This window comes from Podarcis erhardii (assembly GCF_964252035.2).
Source record: "Podarcis erhardii genome assembly, chromosome: 18".
In the NCBI taxonomy this organism is placed as follows: Eukaryota; Metazoa; Chordata; class Lepidosauria; order Squamata; family Lacertidae; genus Podarcis; species Podarcis erhardii.
Genome location: NC_138516.1, coordinates 3,844,498 through 3,864,678, shown reverse-complemented (window position 1 = coordinate 3,864,678; position 20,181 = coordinate 3,844,498). Strand labels below are relative to the sequence as shown.

At 47.0% G+C, this 20,181-nt stretch overlaps 1 protein-coding gene across 2 annotated transcripts in view; it reads right to left on the bottom strand.

Annotated features, from left to right (window-relative positions):
• Positions 1–3,172: 3,172 nt before the first annotated feature.
• KDM4B (lysine demethylase 4B) overlaps positions 3,173–20,181 on the bottom strand; it is a 186,542-nt gene continuing 169,533 nt past the window's right edge. For both annotated transcript variants that reach the window (XM_081846063.1, XM_081846064.1), the window contains exons 15-22: positions 15,925–16,001; positions 15,611–15,666; positions 14,681–14,789; positions 7,585–7,770; positions 7,324–7,488; positions 5,669–5,788; positions 5,111–5,203; positions 3,173–4,232 (exon numbers count right to left, since the gene is read on the bottom strand). In XM_081846063.1, coding sequence (XP_081702189.1) covers positions 4,044–4,232; positions 5,111–5,203; positions 5,669–5,788; positions 7,324–7,488; positions 7,585–7,770; positions 14,681–14,789; positions 15,611–15,666; positions 15,925–16,001 — 995 coding nt within the window. In that variant the 3' untranslated portion in view covers positions 3,173–4,043. The remainder of the gene's footprint in view (positions 4,233–5,110; positions 5,204–5,668; positions 5,789–7,323; positions 7,489–7,584; positions 7,771–14,680; positions 14,790–15,610; positions 15,667–15,924; positions 16,002–20,181) is intronic.

Below are 20,181 nucleotides of genomic sequence, written 5' to 3'. Positions count from 1 at the left end.
CGAACTGCTATGTTGGCAGGAGCTGGGACAGAGCATCAGGAGCTGTCTCCGTCGTGGGGATTCGAACAGCTGACCTTCTGATCGGCAACCCAAGAGTCTCAGTGGTTTAGACTACAGCGCCACCCGCGTCCCATGTAGGCCCAGGGTGCCTTATAGAGAGTTGGGTCCATTTAAGCGCAGTATTGCCTCTACTGACTAGTGGTGACTCTTCAGGGTTTCAGGCAGAAGACATTCCCAGCCCTGCCTAGAGATGCTGCCCAAACCTTCTGAGCCCAGGGCTTAACTGAGTGTTTATCATCCTCCTAGCAGGGTGCAGATGATGGCAGGCAACAGAGAATTTCTGCAGGGCAAGCTTGGTTTGGTACAATGTGGAGTTGTCAAGCAGCCTTATGTTGTGCCCTCTGCCTTCTCCGAGAGGAGCAGAGAATTTCGACAGGTGGCTGGATGGAGTCATCTACTCCAAACCCTGAGGTCTCCTCCCAAGTTTGGAAAATGCCCCGCTCCCCCAAGGAGAACCATGCTTTCAGGAGTCTCCCCGCCAAAAACTTCCAAGGTCCAGAGGACTCAGGGGTCATGGTTGGAGGAGACAAGAGACATCCAACAGCTGAGATATGTGGCACAGCCATATTACTCAGGCCAGGTCTGGGTTGCCCAGTCTCAAGAGGGACATCACAGCAGCCGGAAAGAGAAAGCAAACATGAGCAAGAAGGTTGGGATACTTTCCCAGTGGGAACAGGCAACTACACTGGGGGCTTTTCAGTTTAGAAGTGACTAAGGAGGAGTGCGATGAGAATTATATGAAGATGATGCACAGGTAAGGCAACATGGAGGGGCAGACGCATTTTTCCTGCCTTCGCTGTGCTAGGATTTGGGGACCGTCCAAGAAAAACGAAAAGTGGGGTATTCAGGGCAGACAAATCGGACTAATGACATATTCCACTGTTGCAAGATGTGGAGATGGCCAACAGTTCAGATGGCTTCCAATGGGGCTTGGACACATCCAGGCAGGAGGAGGGGCTGCATTAACTAGGGTTCGACAGCTATTTGCAACCTTCAGTTTCAGAAGCCACGATGCCTCTGCTGGGAAATGGCTGCGTTTGCTCCCTCCTCTCCTCCACTTTGGCCTTAGACTAGAAGATAGTTGGGTTTAGAGCAACAAAACACAAAATTTTGAGAGAAATCTTCCCTCTTCAGGGAGGGGACAACTCTGGGCCATTCCACACCACCTCTAAGGAAATCCCTGAGTTTCCCAACATTAATTATAGAGGGCGGAGGGGAGAACAAAACCAGATTGTTTTAAGAGTAAGCAAACCCCGATAGATAACTAGAGGTGTATCACACACAGACCACTTGCAAATATGAATTCAGGGGAGGGGAGGGTTGGCAAGGAAGTGAGAAGGATTTGCTAGTGCTTCCTCCTATGGAGGCCCTTTCCCCAAAGAGATCACAAAAACATTCCAAAACTGGTAAGTGTATTAGAAAAAGAAGAAGTGGGGTGGATGGGAGATAAAACAGAAACAACAACCAACGAAAAGAAAAGATGTTCTACAAAAGCCAGGTTCACGGCATGAGCAGAAACAAAGGTCACCCATCTGAATATTTTTTTTGTGGGGGGGGCAGGGGAGAACAACATTTTTGTTTCCTTTTTTTGTACAATTTAAATATAGACAATAAATACAGCAATGGTGATATTTCAGTCAGCATTTATCCATACAGTGGAGCCCACCATGCCCCCTTCTCTTGCAACCAACCCGTCCTGAACAAATGCACCACGCCCCTCCCAGGGATTATCAAGAAAATAAAGAGGCAGCTCCATTCATGCCCCCCCCCCTACTGACTTGAACTATGCCAACCCAGTAACCAACACAAATTAATTGTTCTTTAAAAATGTCCTTTATACAAGCAGTACTACGCTTTATGCCATTTTCTTCTTCCAGGGAAGGAACCTCTGCACACATGGATGGGTGTGAAATAAGTGTGTGTGTGTTGAGGTGAGAGACAGGGGAACACAACACAGAGGAAAGTTTCAGCTGCCTTCTGATTCTCCATGGCAAGGAAGTTTAGAAACTGCTTGCTAAGATCCTGTTTTGGGTTTGATTTCAACCCCCCCCCCAGGGGCAAAGGTTGTGGGGATGGGGGGGGGGGAGGAAACAATGTTTGTGAGATGAAAGCTGGTGGGCTTCCAAGATCACCTTTACCTGTCTCTCTCTTCCCCTTCGCTAACCCGGCAGACAATCTATTGGCACCCATTAGTGAGGAAGAGTAAAAAGCAGGGTCCATTACGGAATGCATCTTGTAGAAAAGATTCTACAAGCTCCTGGAGGAATCTTCCATTTAAATACTTCTTAAGCCATGTGACATGGATGCACACCCAGGGGGTGGAAGGGGACGAGGGCTGCCACGTAAAAGACACAGAATGCCGTGTTTGCCAGCACTAACAGAACCTGCGTGGAAATTCTAACATGCCGGGCTCTCCGCCTTGTGCAAATGATAAAGGCAAGTCTGGGCGAGGGATGACCCCCCCCCTCCCACATATAGACTGAACATCTGCAAAGGCTAATATAGCTGGAAACTTTATCAGGGCCCCCAACTTGCTTGTCTTGGTTCCTCAAACCCCCAAGAAATCCAAAGCCTTTGTCTCAGGAAAGAGTGTTTCCAGAAGCGGAAAACGCTGTGGGAAGAAGCCCTCTCCCAGACCCACAACCAAGGAAGAGCTTCTCAGTAAACGGTGCAGTGAGGGCAAAATTATTTTTGGTACAGATCATACTCGGGACCATTTGAAGCATGTGGCAAACCCTGTATACAGAGTACAGGCTAACCTCTTCTCCCCCCCTCCAAAAGGGTTGATTTGTGCAGCCATCAAGTTGCTGGAACTGAGCAAAAGCAAGCTGTCACCAGTTCAGGCTGACCCAAGACATACTGTCATGTCTCGCTAAAATAACTTCATCGGCACAGGGAATCAAGATCACCCACCCGGCCAACGTAGTAACAGTTCATTTGACTACCTCTTTCCATCACCTGCTAAAGAACTGCCAATTGACTTATGCCTCATATCCGAAATAATAGGCAACCTTCCCAAACGTCCAACACAAAATTCCCCAGTGGTGGTGATGCGACAGGCAACCTAGTGACTTTTATGAAAGCGTTAACACTGAATTCTGTCCAGTAGCGGTTCTGTTGTGATGCTCTCATTTATTATAAAACATTTCGGCTAAAGGAAAACTTTCTTTGTTCAACACAAACATTACCCCAACATATTTTCTCCCCTTAAAAGAGGCGTTTCAATAAAACCTGCCCTCCCTCAGATAAAACCAGGCATCAACTCTTTTTTTTTCTTTTTAAAAGAAAATCAGAATGGGGAGGGGGGGAGTTCATTTGTTTTAAAGCCATGTTCCGGGGGGGGGGGGGAGAGTAGAAACACTTCACTTTTTCATTACATTGCTGCTGCTTGTATTGTTTTGTTTTTAAAATGCAATTGCTTTTTTCTTCCTCTTTTATAGAAAGTGTGTGTGTGTGTGTGTGTCACATAAATTGCTAATTCCAAAAAGGCGGCTTTAGTAGTCAGGGAAATAGCACCTTTTCAAGAAATACAGGAAAGAAGAAAAATATATATTGAGAGAGTAAGGGAGAAAAAAACAGATTTGAAAACTGGAGTGAACACTTCTCCAGGTTTTTAACCACTGAAAACAAACAAAAAACAAACAAAGAATCAAAGGTTCAGCTGCACGAAGCTCCATTGACACATATTCTTCCAAAGTTTCTGTGCGGAAGGTTAACGCGCCCCCCCCCCAAGGTTTTTTCTACTCAAAAGTTCGTCAAAAGGAAGAACAGAGGTAGGCCAGAGCAGGACAAAATCCTCTGAAGTCCACACCAAGAACAGAATAAAATAATTAATTTGCAAGTTATTGCACAAAGGCTGGGTCTCCCACGCCACAGTTTTCTAGTTAAATTACTTTTCGCAGGGATGTGAAAAAGGATGTTTTAAAAAGTTGCGTCTTTTTTTTTTTTTTTGAAAAAAAATTAAATCAACTGTTCCTCTGGGTTTAGAACATAGTGCTGCTCTGTGCTCCTGGCTGGAAGGGTGTCTGCAGCAGGGTCTCCATGATGGCAAAGTAGCTGGGGCTGGGGCCAGGGTCTTCGGGGCTCTTGGTGTTGCCCACCCGAGGGCGCTTGGCTGCTTTGAAGTCGTCTCCCGGGACGGCGTCTTCCTGAGGCGCCCCAGTGCTGAGCGACTAGAAGGGAAACGGGGGAATGACAGGGGTGAGAGGAAGGCAGAAGGCACACAGGCAGAGAGAACTCAAGCACCCTTTCAGACGAGAGGAGACCACATTTCACAAAAGCCACTACTTCGCTGGCAGGAGACCCTCCGACCAACGCTCTTGAATTAATCCTGAGGTGGACAATTGGTGAAAGCATCTCCTCATGGACCCAAGCTTCACTTTATGAGATTTCTGAATGAATACAACACCATTTATTGATCACTCGGTTTCTCCAAGGGGTGAGTAGAGTCACAAATATGGTGGTGTAATAAGAAGAAGAAGAAGAAGAAGAATGCCACATTCACACCACATAATACTGACGATGATGATAATGATAATGATAATGATAGCAGCAGCAGCAATCGTGATATACAACAAATTATATAACATGATATAACAACAACAACAAATTTATATTTTGTTGGAAGCTGCCCAGAGTGGTTGGGGCACTAAAAATTATTTTTCCTCGGGTGCCAAAATGCCTCAGGCTGCCCCTAGCCAACAGGTAACCGATTTAGCAAAGTCAGTACGGTGGTACCTCGGGTTTGGAACTTATTTCGTTCTGGAGGTCTGTTCTTAACCTGAAACTGTTCTTAACCTGAAGCACCACTTTAGCTAATGGGGCCTCCTGCTGCTGCCATGCCGCAATTTCTGTTCACATCCTGAAGCAAAGTTCTTAACCCCAGGTACTATTTCTGGGTTAGCGAAGTCTATAACTTGAAGCGTATGTAACCTGAGGTACCACTGTAACTAGAAAGGAGACATGACCTCTCTCCACTGCAGCAACAACTGTCCTGGAAAACAATTCAAAGCAGCAGCAGCTTTGTAAAAAGTAGCCCTGAGATACCTACCAAGCGTGATTTTACTCTCTTGGGAAGCTCCTCTTCCAGGGTGTAGATATTGCCTCTTGTGACCATCAGCTGAGAGCCATCCTCAAACTCTACCTACATACAGAAGGGAATGAGAGTGGTCATCAGACAACCTGACCTCCAGCTTACATTTCGCAACCTCCGTGGGACCACCCTTCCTTCTAAACCTAACCAAGGCTACTTAGCCCCAGAAAACGGGTTCTCATTCCGTTAACTGTTTGGTTGTATGCGCTATTCCTCTTAAGCGATGTGTTTCCAATTGGGAAATGATGATGCTGTGAATCAAGATGGCTCCAATTTAAAGGGCATAAGCCTCTCAGCTTTGCTTTCCCTGTTTGAATCCACCAGCTGGAGCAAAGGCAGGGCTTGCTTGCTAACATATGGTTCTCCGCAGAACATGGAGGAGCAGCACACTCGTCAGGAAACATCACTCCAGGGAAGTCACCAGTCCATCTTTGAATTCCAGAAGCAAGTCCATTTCTCTGCTAGTAAAAGTATCTGGCCTGGAAGGCAGAGGCAAAGGCACTGCTGGGCTCTTACCTGAAAGATCTGGCTGATCTGGGCAGCAATAAACTTGGCTTGGTAAGTGATGCCATCCGTCAGCTGCAGCTGAACCACCTCTCCCTCAGCGGGTGGCCCCATCTTGAGGCAGTCTCTGCTCTGAGAGGCAAGTCAGGGAAGAAAGTCAGAGGGACTGTGGGAGGGAGGGGAGCACGCAGAAATGGCTGGCACTGTAACACGTTCACCTAAGGAAGTCTGGGAAGAGGCTGTATCAGGCAAGCACCCACAGACACGTTTTACAGGATTTTCAAGGGCAGACCCCGAGCACAAAGGCTATAAAGTAGCCTTTCTCAACCTGTGGGTCCCCAGATGTTGTTGGACTACAACTCCCATCACCCCTAGCTAACAAGGCTCAGGGATGATGGGAGTTGTAGTCCAACAACATCTGGGGACCCACAGGTTGAGAACCGCTGCTATAAAGGCTACCAGACATGATGTCTACACACTTCCTGCAGTAGAGTTGATGCTTGTGCAGATCCTGCTTACTGGCTTCTCACAGGTCTCTGACTAGCCACGTGTGAGAACAGGATACAGTGCCAGATGCCTTTAGTCTGACCCAGCTTGTTTTTTTAAAAAATAATTGCATACACAACATATAGAATACAAGAGGCTGCTATACCTGCTCGCCAACCCCGCATACCTGCAAACTCCATTGCCAACCTTTCTCCCACACCTGGGCCAATCCCTCCTCTCTTGACATCCCGCTCCCTCCTTGCCTGGGGACCCCAGACGTCCCCACCCGAAGCACCTCTCCACTGAAGCAATGTTTAACAGAAGGGAGGAGGGTCTTCAGAAAGCAGTTTGCCAAATCACACTCTGAAATGCCTACCGCCCTAATTTAAACAGCTTGCTACCACTTTCCACTGTTTGCTTGCCTGCCTGCCGTTCTGTCATCATGCTGGAGGCGGCCACACAAACTGAAGCCTGATTACGGCTTTACCATTTTAATATATAGCAAGAGAGAACACACACACCTCTATCAATTTTAATCTCTCATATATCTAACATGCCCCCATTTATGAGAGTAGTGGAAAAGCCCTATATAAGCTGATGTACAGTTGTACCTTGGAAGTCGAATGGAATCATTCGACTTCCAAAATGTTCAAAAACCAAAGCGCAGCTTTCGATTGGCTGCAGAAAGCTCCTGCAGCCAAATGGAAGCTGTGCCGGACATTCGGCTTCTGAAAATCTTCGAAAACAGTCACAGTCACTTCTGGGTTTTGATCATCCAGGAGCTGATTTGTTTGGAAGCCAAGGCATTTGGGATCCAAGGTACGACTGTATATAATAAATAAATTGAAGCATCTTTTATCACAAACTTCTTGATCTCGTAAATACACATATTCTGCAAGTTTTACCAGGGAACCTTGTGAAGCCACTCTTTCTCGGATGGTACAACAGAAGCAATTCCCCCCCCCCCCCCCCGCCATTCATAAATTCCATACTAGATCTAGAACTTCAGCTCAAACTATCTTTTCTGATCTGTTTTTTTAAATCTAACTCAAGAAGACAGAATTCTTATTTTAGCAATAACAGAAACAAGACTCACGGCCATGTAAGTTCTAGTACACACCCTCCAGAATGGCAAAGAGACCTATAGGACATTTTCCCACCCGAAACCTATGCTAACTTACAATAATATTCTCTGGGTAAATGTTGTCGCTGTAGGAGCCATCCTCAAAATTGACTTCGTAGAAGGTTTGCGTTGTCACGCCAATCACTTTGCACCGGTAGTAGAGACCGTTCCGGTTCTTTGTAATCACCGTCTGGGCCAGCGATACCTCCCTTGAAAATGGGATCTACAAACGGCAGATTAAAAACAGCAATGAGATTAGGCTTCTTTAAAACGAAAGAGAGGAGTGAAGGAAGAGAGATAAACCACCGAGGAGACCTACCATGTGGCTGGCCGCTTTGTGTTTGAAGCAGGTGATAGACACTGCGTAAGGCCAATCATCTGGCTCGATTGGCACCCCTGCTGCGTGGGCGCAGGTGACGTGGAAAGAGGTGGAACAGTGCTCATGAGAACACTGGATGCAGGCGCCCGACACTTTCTTCATCCACCTCCGGCAGTACACACATTTCTGGGGAAGGAATAAAGGTTGGTGTTACTGCATGCCACAGAGCTACCCATCACCGCGGACATTTCTGGCAATTTTAACTTGACTTTTTATGCTTGTGCCTCCACCTGCAGCTTGGCTCATGTGTTCGAATCTCTTGGAACAATTTGCTTTGCAGATGAAACTGCTGTTAGGGTGTGGGCTAGGCCACGTTTCACATCAGCCATGAGGTAAACTTAGGAGAGGCCCTGCTCTTTCAGGCCCTCTTTGCGATTCAAGTATTATATAGCTGGGTTTACTGGAAGGGTGATGCTTGTCCCCTGTCTTCATCCATGAATTGCCAGCCCAGAGGCAGATACATACACATGGGGTTGGGCAAGACTTTGAGCGCTTATTGCGTCAACAAGAAACCCATTTATTTGTTTAAATCTGAGAAAAGCTGAAGATTCCCTTCAGGTCCCACTATAGGGCATGTCATATATCAGCACTTGGTTCTAATCAGGGAGGGATTTGGGTATTGGCAATTTAATAATGAGATTTCATTGGTATTGACTAGCTGACTTGATCGCACACTTCACAACAGGCCCCCAACCCTGGCATTTTGTGTTTGTTTTCAAAACTGCAGTATCAAAATGTGCACAAATGAAAATACGTCAAAACTACATGCTAGACCAATACAGGAACATACAGTGGTGCCCCGCAAGACGAACGCCTCGCAAGACGGAAAACCCGCTAGACGAAAGGGTTTTCCGTTTTGGAGGCGCTTCGCAAAACAAATTTCCTTATGGGCTTGCTTCGCAAGATGAAAATGTCTTGCGAGTTCCTGCGGGTTTCCCCCCCCTTTTCCCCCCTTTTCCTAAGCCCTAAGCCTCTTATCAGCTGATCCGCGAAAAGCCGCTAAACCGCTAATAGCGCTAATCCGCTATGCTGTCAATGGGCTTGCTTCGCAAGACGAAAAAACCGCTATACGAAGAGCCTCACGGAACAGATTAATTTTGTCTTGCGAGGCACCACTGTACACAAAAATATATCAACCACTTAAAACATTACTCATATGGCATGTCAGCCACTGTAGCAGATTTATTCCATGTACTAATTGTTCCTCAAAAAACTCAAAAGTTCCACCCTATAGCTACATCAAAATAATTTACCCCCCAAATTTAGTCAACTTGTCCAATTTCTTCTTGAACGATGACTTCTTCCCTCCCGCTATTGGAAGAAACAATCCAACGTTCCTTATACTGCTTCAATACCTTTCAATACAGCTAGTGGTCAGATGATTCCATCATGCCTGTCATTCTCAAACATCTGACCACTAGCTGTCACTATGGCATTTGAACAGACCTTGCACAGTGATAGAAAGGCAGAGATTATTAAGAGCAACTACATCTCAAGTTGCGGCAAAGGCTGGCTCAGGGGCAAACGAAGGCCGGGTGGTGGTGCAAAACCCAAAGGTCCAGCCCACCTCTTCCTTTCTGAAATGCAATAAGCGGTGCCACCTTTCAGTGTTGACAGAGACAACTGGAATGGCTTCCAATGTAGATCTGATTGAAGCTGAAATGAGCCAGCACTGGGAAGGGCCTCTTTTCCAGGAACTCTCTCCACATGTCTGCCCTGGAAGATGTGGGCTGTGCAGGGAATTCTGGGGTGCATTCAAGGCTGCAACAGCTGGGTCAGACAAGGCCAAGAGCACATGCTAGAAGGTATCTAACACTATCTCAAAAACGATTGCAAACAACTAAACGGCATTAGCAGGATTAATCTAAAAACAAGCACTTAAAAGGTTAATTTAAAAGAGAGTAAACAAGTAATAATAATAATAACAATAATTTTATTATTTATACCCTACCCATCTGGCTGGGTTTCCCCAGCCACTATGGGCGGCTCCCAACAGAATATTAAAAACACGATTAAACATCAAACATTAAAAACTTCCCTAAACAGGGCTGTCTTCAGATGTCTTCTAAAAGTCAGATAGTTGTTTATTTCCTTGACATCTGAAGGGAGGGTGTTCCACAGGGCAGGCGCCACCACCAAGAAGGTGTAAAGTGGGAGATGCAGTTTCGGAAATGACTTTACACGGAACCACGAAAAGGGGGGTGGGAGTCACATCGAGTGTGTGGGTGTGGGTGGGGTACGCAACACATGGTAGGAAAAAGGTAAAGGTTCCCTGGACAGTTAAGTCCAGTCGGAAATAGACTATGGGGTACAGCGCTCATCTCGTTTCAGGCCGAGGGAGCCAGTGTTTGTCCACAGACAGCTTCCTGGGTCATGTGGCCAGCATGACTAAACCGCTTCTGGCGCAATGGGACACTGCTGTGCAAGGCAGAGTGCACAGAAATTCTGCTTACCTTCCTGCCATAGTTGTACCTATTTATCTACTCGCAGTGTTATTTATGCTTTCAAGCTGCTAGGTTGGCCGGAGCTGGGACAGACCAACGGGAGCTCACCCCATCGTGCAGATTTGAACTGCCAATCATTACGATCAGCAACCCCAAGAGGCTCGGTGGTTTAGACCACAGCGCCACCTACGTCACACTGGGTAGGGAAATATGGATAACGGGAAACAAACTGTTAGCCAGGCCCAGATTCCTTGTTCTCTGAAAGACTAGGGCAGCTCTTGGGAGTGCCACAACAATGTGTTACCCCTAGAATGGCCAGACGCTGTACTGTAGCTTTTCTTGGTGCATCCAGACCAGAGGAGCCAGTAGGAGCCTGGCTACTGCTCCAAGCTCAGTTCCTCAGTCTGAGAAACTTGCAAGTGAGACACGCTGCTAAAATAGATACCTCCACCTCCATTCCTGCAGCCCCGCTATCTTCCCACTATGGAAAATGTCTACTAACTCGCACTGTGCGCCTCTGGATCTCTGCCCGCTGAACTCAACAACCCTACTACTGTGGTGCCTCGCAAGACGAAATTAATTCGTTGCGCAAGTTTTTTCTTCTTGCGAGTTTTTCGTCTTGCAAAGCACGGTTTCCCATAGGAATGCATTGGAAATCAATCAATGCGTTCCTATGGAGACCGTCCGGGGACAGAGGGGCAGCACCGCGCGCCTTCCCCTCTGTCCCCGGACCTGTTTAAAGCAAGGGGCGGCGGGGAGAAGATTGCTTCTCCCCGTTGCCTGCCCCGCAATCTCCGGGGACAGAGGGGAAGCGCCGCGCGCCTTCCCCTCTGTCCCCGTACCTGTTTTAAAGCAAGGGAAGGGGCAGCGGGGAGAATCGCTTCTCCCTGTTGCCGCCCCTTGGTTCAAAAGGGGTCCGGGGAGAGAGGGAAAGGCGCGTGCGCCTTCCCCTCTGTCCCCGGAGATTGCGGGGCTGGCAACGGGGAGAAGCGATCTTCTCCCCGCCACCCCTTGCTTCAAAAGAGGTCCGGGGACAGCGGGGAAGACGCGCTGCGCTGCCCCGCTATCCCCGGAGCTTGCGGGGCAAGCTTAGTTTTGCGAAGCAAGCCCATAGGGAGATGCATCTTGCGAAGCGGCTAAGAAAACGAAAAACTCCTTCGTCTAGCGAGTTTTTCGTCTTCCGAGGCGTTCGTCTTGCGGGGCACCACTGTATTTGGACCATGTCACGTGCCTTGACCCCAGGAGCTTGCCTGCTTTTCTTCTCATTGAGAAAAACTTCTGGGGTTCCCTGAAACACCGTTTGAAACTTGCTGATCTAGAACCACCCACTCATCCACATTCTGCCTCTCATCATCGCCTCCGGTCACTCAACCCATGCAACTCAAAACCAATTTTCTAGCAAATTAAGTTAACAACACAGCAAAGCAGGGGGAGGAGGAGACTCACTCTGCCATAAATGCGTCCTGACAAGTCAGACAAGGAGGAAGAAGCTGAGCATCTTCCTTAGCCATTATCAGTCTCACAAGATAAAATGTTACCAGGGAAGAAGCAGCAGAAATCTTTTAAAGGTATGAGATGAAGGGAGCAAAGGAGAAACCATGCGCCTACAAACATATCCCGGAAGTAAAGCCACGTTGAAAAATCGTATCATTGCCACCATCATCGCTAAGAGTAAGAAATGGCCTGTCTGCCTCATGATGGAAGCTACATTTCATGTATTCCACAGAGAAGATGACAGCTAATTATTCCGAATCTGTATGCCGTAAATAATTTACAGATGCGGGCCCCGCAAAGCCCCATTAATCAGGAGCCACACAAATGGTGTTGTTGATAAACCAAGCGGCACATTGCTCTTATGACAAAGGAGAGCTTGGCCTTGATACCTGACATGTGTGGCGGGGCCACAGCTCAGGTCCCTCCCCCCTAAAGGAAGGACCCCCTCCACCGCCCAGCTAACAAAATTTGTGAATCAAACAGAAATAGCGAGATGAAGATAGCTGTCTTCCTTCACTGTGCCATATCAGCATTTATTACACAGCATCAAAATCAAATATTAGTCAAGGGGTCAGCAACTAGAAACTCTGGGGCCAAATCTGGCCCCCCCAGAGCTAAGAACAGTGATGAAGTCAATGGAACCTTGGCAGCAGGCTGTGTGTGTGTGTGTGTGTGTGTGCGCGTGTATGTGTATGTCTTATCAAAGTGGCCCTTTGGAATCACAGAACTGAAGACTTCGAAGGGACCCCATGTGCCATCCAACCTCTGCTTAAAGTCCCCCATGGAAGGAGAGGGAAGAACAGCTGCTAATCATATGCCAAATTCTACACTCCTGGTAACAACACACACAATGTAACAGGCTGTTTTGACTATGTAACTTCTATTTCAAAGACAATTCAACCTATAATATCTCACAAAGTGTAATTCCATAGACCAACACATCATGCAAACAGAACATATCAAGAGAAATTAAAATCCAATGGATGGTAGATAAAGGAGATAAAGTCCATTTGGTTCCTAAATTGGCATTTTGGCAATAACCACAACATGGTATGCTTATCTTACGATGTTCCACGTATTGCTGCTTTGAGGATGTAGATATCGGATCAGATGAAAAATTTGAAGGTATGGCACAGGGTGAATGGACATACCCTACCCTGCCCTGCCCTGCCCTGCCCTGCCTTGCCCTTAGCAGTTACAACTGAGCCCAACCTGCAGTGTTGAGAGTTTGAGCAGGGGGACCAGGCCTGCTCAGCTCCTTGTTCAGCTATGGAGTCTTTGGGTAGACCTCGGGCAAATTCTCTAGCTTTCAGCCTTTGTTCTGGAAACAATAGGCCTAGTCCCAGGTGACATCACATGGAGGGAAGACAGAAAACCTGTCTTTTCTAAACTCAAGATAACTGTCTGCTTAAGCCTTTATTATCGCAATATGCTCTTCCTGCCCTCTCCCCAATTCTTTGTTCTGCCACATAAGATCCCAAGCCTCATTGACCTTTATATCATCATCTGTTCCTGCTTCGAAGCAAGACCCAGCTCACAGAACTTTTTTCCCTGAAGCAGCTAAACAGTTGTGCCTGAGTGTTTCCTTAAAAGACCTCCTGTCACTGCATGGTGAAATGTGCAAAGGAGAACAAGCCGTGGATTTGGTTTCCAGCTTTTAAGCTAGTTAACTGCGGCAGGGGGCTCATCTTCTGCAAGATGTCTTGCCTGATTCGCTTTCCCACTGAGACTAATTCAAGCCCAGTCTATTTAACCCACTCAAGATTTCAATGCAAAAAAAAAAAGGGGGGGGGGGCTATTTCTCTCTTTATGGCACGAGGAGCTGCACAATCTGAACAAGAACTCAAATACTAGGCTAGATTACTGCAATGCATTATACATGGGGCTGCCTCTGCCTCTGAAGGAATCTCCAGCCGCTGCAGAATTCATTGGCCAAGTTGCTCACCGGGGCAAGACGGTTTGAGTGTATAGTGTCAATCCTGTCCTGACTGCACTGGCTGCCAATCAGTTTCCAGGCCGAATCAAAGTGCTGGTTTTGACCAATAAAACTTTAAATGGCCCAGGACTGCAATACCTTTAGGACTGCCTCTCCCCATATGAACCAACCTGGACCCGACAATCATCATCAGAGGCCCTTCTTCATGTGCCTTAATCAGACCCCATCTGTTCTCCAAGACAGACAGAGATATTCCCAGACCCTGATAAGAGCCCTGTAATGGAGGACTGAACGAGGGACCTTCTAGACGCAAAGTATGTGCTCTACTGAGCTAAGGATTCTTTCAACAGATTCTTGCAGCAAGGTGGAGGACTGCGCCTCTTCATTTCTGTTTGCTGCAGTTCAGCACAGCTCCTTACGTGGAGTGCCGTAGTTAAGACTCAATACCATGATTTGCCCAGCCCTTCGGATCTGCTCATCCCACCACCCAAGGGAGGAAGGGATTATTGGGAGCAGCTGGAAACTCTCCCGATTTGTGTTTATGTGTGTATCCGCGTGTTTGCATTTTAAGGCTCTGGATTCTAAAACTTGCATATGGGCCAGTGCATGCAGTTCCTGAAACAACAAGGGCTAGTGACATGGTTCATGCAAAATAAAATAAAATAAAAAGGAAGAAACTCCGGACCAAACTTATTCTGTGAAACTGCTATTCAAAACAGCAAGGAAACGCAGAGCAGACAAAGGGATGGGACAAGCCGTAAAGCCTCGTGGCAGCTGCAGAGGACTTAACAGATTTCTCTGGGGAGGCCCATTAAGCAGTACAAGCAAGTCCCATGTAAAAAAAGGATTTTTAATTTGCTGTTACAAGCGTGGGTAATGAAGAGGACAGCGAGCTGGAAATGTCAGGTTATCCATAAAGGAGCTAGCTCCACACAATTTATCGCTTGTGTATCAATTCAGAGCCGTCACTCTGGCCTGAATAATGAATGCATTTTACCTCCACAGCATGAACCAAAGCCCCCTTTGTAGGGGGAGGGAGAAACTCAACAGCATAACAGAGCCTCTCCTAACCTCCAAGCCAAAGCTCTCAGCAGGCTAACGCCCTGCGTCACTTTTCAAGTTATGCCCCTCCTTTTTCCTACCCATTTTGAGGGGTCCTTACCAGTTTCCACCTTTGCTCCAAAACGGCAGTGATGTCTACAGGGTGGCGCTCAATGACATTGAGGAAGCGGGCTTCAGGGACAGCGATTGCACAGATTACATGGACCCACCTGCAAAACAACAGAGATGAAAGTAATAATAATGAAAAGCTACTCTCTTCATGGTCCATGGAGCACGTGACCCACGGCCTAGCAGTTGCTGGTCCCTGGCAGAGAGCTATCTGGCAGCAATGAAACTGGACTAAGCGACTCTCCGGTTATCTAGGAGCACTTATTACAGAAGCAACAATTCTGGCACACCTCACAACAGAAAGGGTGTGTGTTGTGCCTCAGCCTATCTCACTTTAGAACTCACTAGTTGAATGACTGCAACATTTATTTCTCAAAGTTTCGGGAGAAGTCTCTAAAGCACAAAATAGGGAACATGTGGCCCTTCATATGCTGTCGGACTCCCAACTCCCAGCCTCAGCCTGCGCGGCCAACGCTCAGGGAAGACGAGAATTATCATTCAAGAACATACGGAGGGCCACAGCTCCCCCAGCCTAGTTTTGGAGAATGGCCCTTTCCCCTGCTTAACCCCTCCCCATCGTCCCCGGGGAAGGAAGAAAATGGCCCTGCCACTGCTAAGCCACAGCGCCACTAACTTAAAAATAAAAATGCAAAACAGAAATATTAAACAGAAAGCTTAGCTGCAAATCCCCCTGAAGAGTTAAAAAGGCATGGGGGAGGGGGGGCGCCTCACACAGATTAAGGTAGCCTAAACCACCCAAGAGACTTTGCAAATGGAAATAACAAATCCAAGTCCACCTAGAAAGGTAGCCATAGCAATGGGATTTTGAGGATCTTCTTGTTATAAACTTATAAAATCCTGGTGGATTGCGAGGCATGCAAATTATTTTATTTTATATTAAATTTTTTTGTATTCTATATACCTTCCATCTGTGGTCCTTTGAAGGGCTCCTCCCCTGAGATTACAAAGACAGCAATCCTACAGGCACAATATTGGGAAAAAACAGGTTAGCAATTAAAGAAGAAAAAAGACATTTCAAGGAAGAGTCCAAACGTTTTCATACTAGGGGCATGTCTATTGATGTAGCATCTGGGAAATCTTTTAAAACAAAACAAGCAAGCAGTATGTTTATAGCCCACATGGTTATGAAGTTAAGCTTGAACCCTAAATTGGGACGTGCACATTATAGCCTTGCCCCAATGTCCTTTTGGCCACCTCCAAAAAGGCTTGACTTACCGCTAGCAATGCATTGGCTGAGCACCGGGAACAGGTCCAGCCTTCATTCACTATGTCAGGATGTATCCCATAGCAACCTGTGACAAATAGAAAAGCATCAGGTTGAAATAAATAGAAAAGCAAGACTAAAAATCCAGGCACATATTTCACATTTTGGCTCTTCGAGGAGCAGAATTGATGCCATGGGAGTAATGCAGGAAACCATCTTAGTAAAACCAGAGGCTCAGAGAGAGGAAGGGAAAACCATCTTGGGCACAAAGCTCAGCTAATGAATTATCCGCATGCCTAGCTCACTCATTTCTGGTGCTCAGAACAAGATATGAATAACACACCTAATAAAAACAGACAAAAGATGAATACTACGCCTTCTCTCCTCCCTACCATCCAAAATCTTCCCCTCTAAACACTAGCCCAAAAAAAAACAAAAAAAAAAAACATTTCACAATGCTTTTGTAAGAAGCTCAAAAGCTAGGGCATTGGCCCTCCTTCGGGACAGGAGAGTTCCGAAGCTGAGAAGCAGCCACATCTCTGCACTTCAGATGGACAGAAAAGAAATTTACAAGGGCATTTTATATTTAATATATAAAAAAGAGGAGTCAGGCCCTTCGACCCCGTGCACACAATGAGTTAAAACACCCGCTTTACATCAGGGGTGGGGAATCCAGTGCAGGGGTGTAGGAAAGTGGGGGGGGGCGCGACCCCGGGTGTCATCTCTGAGGGAGGTGTCAAAAAAGCACACCGCGGGGGGGGGGGGCTCGTGCGTGGCACATTGCCCCCCCCCAACCCGTGCAGCTTGCCCCGGGTGCACGGCATGGCCACAGCTCCGGGCGTCCATGCAGCTAACTCTGCCACTGATCAGTGGCCCTTCAGCCTCAGTCTCCATGGCTAACAGACAAGTCTGCACGGCTTTCGGATGCTGCTGGTTCCCCACTCTGGTTCTACTCTAGGAGAAGGGCCAAAGCAAAGTGAAAGCCTCCAAGTAAGGCACGGCCACTCTCCCTCTTTCAACAGGATATTTGGGTGAGGTACTTTAATACTTTATTTCTACAATCTCGGTGGTGGGGAGAGAATAAACCTTCAGGTAATGCTGAAGCCTTTTGAGTTACATAAAAGGCAGCTACTTAACAGAGGCAGATATAATCCCCATAAGGGAAAGGATGGGGCAGTGGTTAAGTCAATAATGTAAAGCCCATAGTCTCCTTGAAGTCTCTCAGTCTCTCTCTCTCTCTCTCTCTCTCTCTCTCTCTCTCTCTCACACACACACACACACACACACACACACACCCCAGGGCAGGGGAGGCAGAAGATTTAATCTAGACCTTGTGAAAAAGAAAGACCTCGGTTGTCACACCTTCAGAAAGCTGATCAGGAAAGCAAAATGGAAACTGTTGTCTTTAATTAAAATATTTATGGAGTCCAAAAGAGCTGTGTGAAGAGACTGTGAAATTTCAACATCGATTTCTTGCTTCAAGAGAGCACAGAAAAATATGCTTCTGTATTTGGGGAGAGGATGGAAGAATAGGTCTTTTAGAAGAGCAGATGCATTTTTTGTAAGATGCAAACTAAAAACAAAATGCAAACAGAGGGAGAGAGACAATAAGGAAGTATTGATTGTGCTGGGCGGGCGGGGGGGGTGGTGGAGTGTTTGCAACAACCACAGTGTGGTTTTCGAGCTCTGCTTCTTAAAAGGTATGGGGGGAAAAGAGCCTGGCTAGATTAGATGGATTGTGACCATTCTTGAACATTTCAAAGTATGACAAATAACTGCATTTTATATACTGAGTTCAGATATCTCTTATGGAGCTAGTAAAACCGGTGAAACCTGCAACAAAATGCCACAGTGCAAAGTGCTCCTGTTCTGAGTTACGGCAAGGCAGCCATATCTCCTTCCCATACGGTCCCTTCTGGAGAGCCATGGGCTGGTATAGAATACGTCTCTTATGACTCTGGTGGGGTGTGTACAGATGCAGGGACTGTATGTACTGTGTATTCATGGGGAGGAAGCAGCACAGGAGGAATCAACATTGCTAACCTGATCCAAAACTCCACACATACACCCCACACTCACACACGTAAACAAATCTCACTACAGCCAACCAAAGACAACCAACCACACCCTTGGCCATCCCCAACCTCTCTCACCACCAAGCAAATAGTAAGAGAACGCATACAAGTGATGCTGACACAAAACCCCACACATACACTAAGTATAAAAACAGAAGCATTCTCACCCCACTCACCATTTCACCCTCCCACTCTTTCCTTCCCAACCGAATGCTGCATGCAACACTAATGTCTCACAACGAAGGAAACTGATCACAGAAAACTCAACTTGAAAAAAGAGACAATGCACAAGTTTTTGAAAACTAAGAAACCTTTAATGAAAAAGAGATGCTTCAGAAACTTTCCCTTGTCCTTTCTAGACCTTCTCTGCCTTCCAAATTAACCATTCTGCTCAGGCTGAAAGCTTTGAAGGAGGCCGGTCTATAATGGATGTGTCGGGGGGGGGGAAGACCCAATAAAATAATGGACTCTCCTCTAATAGATACCTCTTGCCAGGAGCCCAATCTATAAACAGAAAACCAGAAAACATCAGAAGGGAGGCTTGAGAATCTGAAACAAATAATTAAAAAAAAGCCCTTTGGTTTATGGCAGGTGACATTCCCAACCCTTGCTTGGGTTGAGGAAGAGAGGCTTGGAGCTGGCTTCTTTTTCTCTTGGGGGTTTGCTTTCGAATGGGAACTGCAGCTGCTACCTATTGCTCAAATATTTCACTTTGGCATCTCTGTTGGAAGATGCCCTCAAGGTTTCTTGTGAAGGACTGTTTGCATATACTTATACGCACCAGAGCCTGTTCCTCACAAGGGTTATAGAAGGATAAGCCAGGGAGGAAGGAATCCATACCCAGTAGGCGGAGGACACCCTGGGAAAGACGCCACAAACCCCACTCTGATAACTTTCGCAAAAGAATACATGAGTAATGTGTCTATGTGGTACACCCACCCCTTCCCTCCTCATTTAATACTCTCCGTAAAATTTAAAACCCTTAAGTGTCTGAAGACACTCCTTAAAGGCATTCCATTGTCCCAAAACTCACATCTCCATTCTCTTCCCACTTGCCCAAAAAGAGCTCAGAAGGGAAGGGGAAGCAGACCAATGGCAACTTCGGGAATAACATCTTAATGAGGAACAAATTTTATTAGGCCACAGCTCCGGGGCAGGGGCACATGCCCTCCATGCAGGTCCCAGGTCCATGAGTGGGAAACAAAGAAAGAAAAGTGGACCAAAAGGCAGAATGTCCAATTTATGCAAAACAATCCTGCAGGGCTGAAAAGTTTACGTCCTGGTGTTTAAACACAAACTGGCCAAAACATGTCACAGTCTGTGTTATACCTTGTGATTCAAGGAATAGGTACATTAATGGATTGTCTGGAGGTTTTTGGAGGATGGCTGGTGGCTATTGAGGTTGAATCCTGACAAGACAGAAGTATTGTTTTAGGGGGACAGGGGGTGGGCAGGTGTGGGGGGGGACCCCTGGTTCTGAATGAGGTAATTGTGCCCCTGAAGGACCAGGTGTGCAGCCTGGGAGTCATTTTGAACTCACAGCTGTCCATGGAGCTGTGTCCAGGGCAGCTGTCTACCAGCTCCACCTGGTACGCAGGCTAAGACCCTCCCTGCCCGCAGACTGTCTCGCCAGAGTGGTGCATGCTCTGGTTATCTCTCGCTTGGACTACTGCAATGCGCTCTATGTGGGGCCACCTTTGAAGGTGACCCAGAAACTACAACTAATCCAGAATGTGGCAGCTAGACTGGTGACTGGCAGTGGCCGCTGAGACCACATAACACCAGACCTGACCTACACTGAAGACCTACACTGAAAGCTCCCAGTACGTTTCCGAGCACAATTCAAAGTGTTGGTGCTGACCTTTGAAGCCCTAAATGGCCTCAAAGGCCCAGTATACCTGAAGGAGCGTCTCCACCCCCATCGTTCAGCCCAACACTGAGATCCAGTGCTGAGGGCCTTCTGGCACTTCCCTCACTGCAATAAGTGAGGTTACAGGGAACCAGGCAGAGGGCCTTCTCAGCAGCGGCGCCTGCCCTGTAGGACACCCTCCCATCAGATGTCAAGGAAATAAATCACTATCTGACTTTTAGAAGACATCTGAAGGCAACCCTATATCAGAATTTTTTTAATGTTTAATGCTTTACATTTTTTTATGTGGTGTAAGCTGCCCAGAGTGACTGGGGAAACCCAGC